The 2314-nt window shown below is 39.5% G+C and overlaps 1 protein-coding gene across 2 annotated transcripts in view; it reads left to right on the forward strand.

Annotated features, from left to right (window-relative positions):
- The window catches only part of LOC140989667 (WEB family protein At2g40480-like), a 10240-nt gene extending 8165 nt beyond the window's left edge, over positions 1–2075 (forward strand). Inside the window, exons 2-3 of one of the 2 annotated variants that reach the window (XM_073458979.1) lie at positions 158–382; positions 626–2075. In XM_073458979.1, the coding sequence (XP_073315080.1) occupies positions 206–382; positions 626–1918 (1470 nt within the window). In that variant the 5' untranslated portion in view covers positions 158–205 and the 3' untranslated portion in view covers positions 1919–2075. Of the gene's footprint in view, positions 1–43; positions 383–625 lie in introns of those variants that run through there. The other variant, XM_073458980.1, reaches the window with a different exon arrangement.
- Positions 2076–2314: the final 239 nt, after the last annotated feature.

Below are 2314 nucleotides of genomic sequence, written 5' to 3' on the forward strand. Positions count from 1 at the left end.
TATATATATAAATCAACCCGACCAGCCGTGTATACAGTAAGTACCTTACAATATTAAACATCATAAATATCGCCAAGATCACAAATTTCAATTTCTAAACTGATCAGTTTCTATTTATGCACTGCTTAACCAATCAACACTCAACTCCAAAACAAAGTTCACCCTCGAGGCTAGTCTTTCTGAAGCCTTTTGGGAGTAATAATTGATGGAGGAAACAGCAGAATCTGCAGGCATGACTGAAACGAAAAAGATTCTGGACAACCCGAGAGTGGAGATCGATACTTCGCCGCCGTTTGAGTCGGTGAAGGAGGCCGTGGACTGGTTCAGTGGCAGTGGTCCCTGGATGCAGCATCGCCTGCTTCGTTTTGCTGCTCATCACCGTGTAATTTGTTTTCTCTATTACTCTTGATTATTATTTATGTTGCATGTTATAACTTATATAATCTGTCATTAAAAAGTGAGAAACAGTGTTGGTGATAGAATCTGAAATTTGGAATTTATTGTTTTAAAAGATTTTATGAAAAACATTATAATAATAGCAGAGATCGTGTAGATTACGTTATATATAGTTTTGATGATGCAATATTTCAAACTTTTTATGATACTTTCGAAAATGCAATTGCAGCATGAAACCGAGCCTCTAGGGAAAATGGAGGAACAGGCAGTACAACTGGAGAGGGATTTGATGTTGAAAGAACAAGAAACACTCAATCTATTAAAACAACTGGAGGCAGCGAAGAGATTAGTCGAGACTTTGAAGTGTCGCTTGATTCCTGAATTCTCTCCACTCTTGGCAAGTCCTCACCAAAATATGGAAACTCGTACGAATTATTCCACCGAAGATTTGAGCTTGTTTCCTGTCTTGTCTCCTGGTTTGATGTTCATGGAGCTGAATCGTGCGAAAACGAACTTGAACAAAACGTCGGTAGACCTCGCTGTGATTCAGGAATCCGTGGAGTCATTAAACCAGAAAATGAGAAGAGACAAGGCTTTGCTTGAGAGGAGAATGGAAATGGAAGCACCTGACTGTGGAAACCCGAAAGCAGAAGCACAGGGAAGGTTGGAGAATTGTACAAACATTACGGTGGGACTGGAACGGGCTGATTTTGAAACTGAGCAGTTCAAGAAAATGACAGAGGCTTCTAGGTATGAAGTGATGAAGGCTATGACGGAGATAGAACGTACCAAAAACAGCATAAAGATGGCGGAAATGAGGCTAAATGCAGCCAAGAAAATGGAGGAAGCAGCTAAAGCAGTTGAAGAAATCGCACTTGCCGAAAGAAATTTGACTTCATCAGATGTTTTCTTGGATCATAAGCGTAATGGAATCACTCTTTCGTTTGAGGAGTACCGTTCGCTCACTCAGAAGGCGCATCAAGTTGAAGAGATTTGTAAGACTAAATTCATAGATGCAAATACCATCCAAACAAGAAGCAAAGATCATAAACCAGAAGTGGCAGTCACAGAAACATTTGAGGAGATGAAACAAGAAAACAAGCATTCCCGAGTGGTGGATATAAGGACTAAAGAGGAGGGTTCGCTACCAAATGAGCAAGATCGTTACTCTAAGTTCAAGTTCATGAATTCGCGCTCTGGTGGACATAGAACTGGACAGATTGATAACGAAAATGGATCAAATGGAACGACTTCAATGGGAGACATATTAGGTAGGAAGTTGATTTTGCAAGATGACATAATTGTAGGGAAGCATGTGGAGAATCATTATGGTGAAAAGGGACGTGTTTCTTTGAGCCAAATGTTGCGCGAGCAGAGTCGAACCATCTTGCGTCCTGGTGAGACAGCGGGAGACGAGCACGGACATGTCGAAAGGTCGTTCTTTGTGCAGAGGAAGAAGTTTGGATTCATTCAAGTGCCAATCTCCATCAAGAAAACCAAAAAGAAAATTCAAACTGAATGAATGTGAAGTGAATTAGGCTCTTAATTAGTGTATGCTGATTTGGATTATTATCCTATAGTTTGGTATTTTCTTCTGGCTTGGGAGTATGATTTGCCTATGTTGGCTTTGTACAAGGTTTATTAATGATTTGTTGTGAAATTTGTGATTGCTTGTGTGAGTATGGAGTTCCTGTTTATTCCATTGCATAATATGCCACGTGTGTATATATATATGACAAAAATTTGTGTGAGACGGTCTCACGGGTCGTATTTTGTGAGACAGATCTCTTATTTCGGTCATCCATGAAAAAATATTACTTTTTATGTTAAGATTATTACTTTTTATTGTAAATATCGGTAGGATTGACCTGTCTCACAGATAAAGATTCGTGAGACCGTCTCACAAGAGACATAATAT

This window comes from Primulina huaijiensis, chromosome 12 (assembly GCF_012295235.1).
Source record: "Primulina huaijiensis isolate GDHJ02 chromosome 12, ASM1229523v2, whole genome shotgun sequence".
In the NCBI taxonomy this organism is placed as follows: Eukaryota; Viridiplantae; Streptophyta; class Magnoliopsida; order Lamiales; family Gesneriaceae; genus Primulina; species Primulina huaijiensis.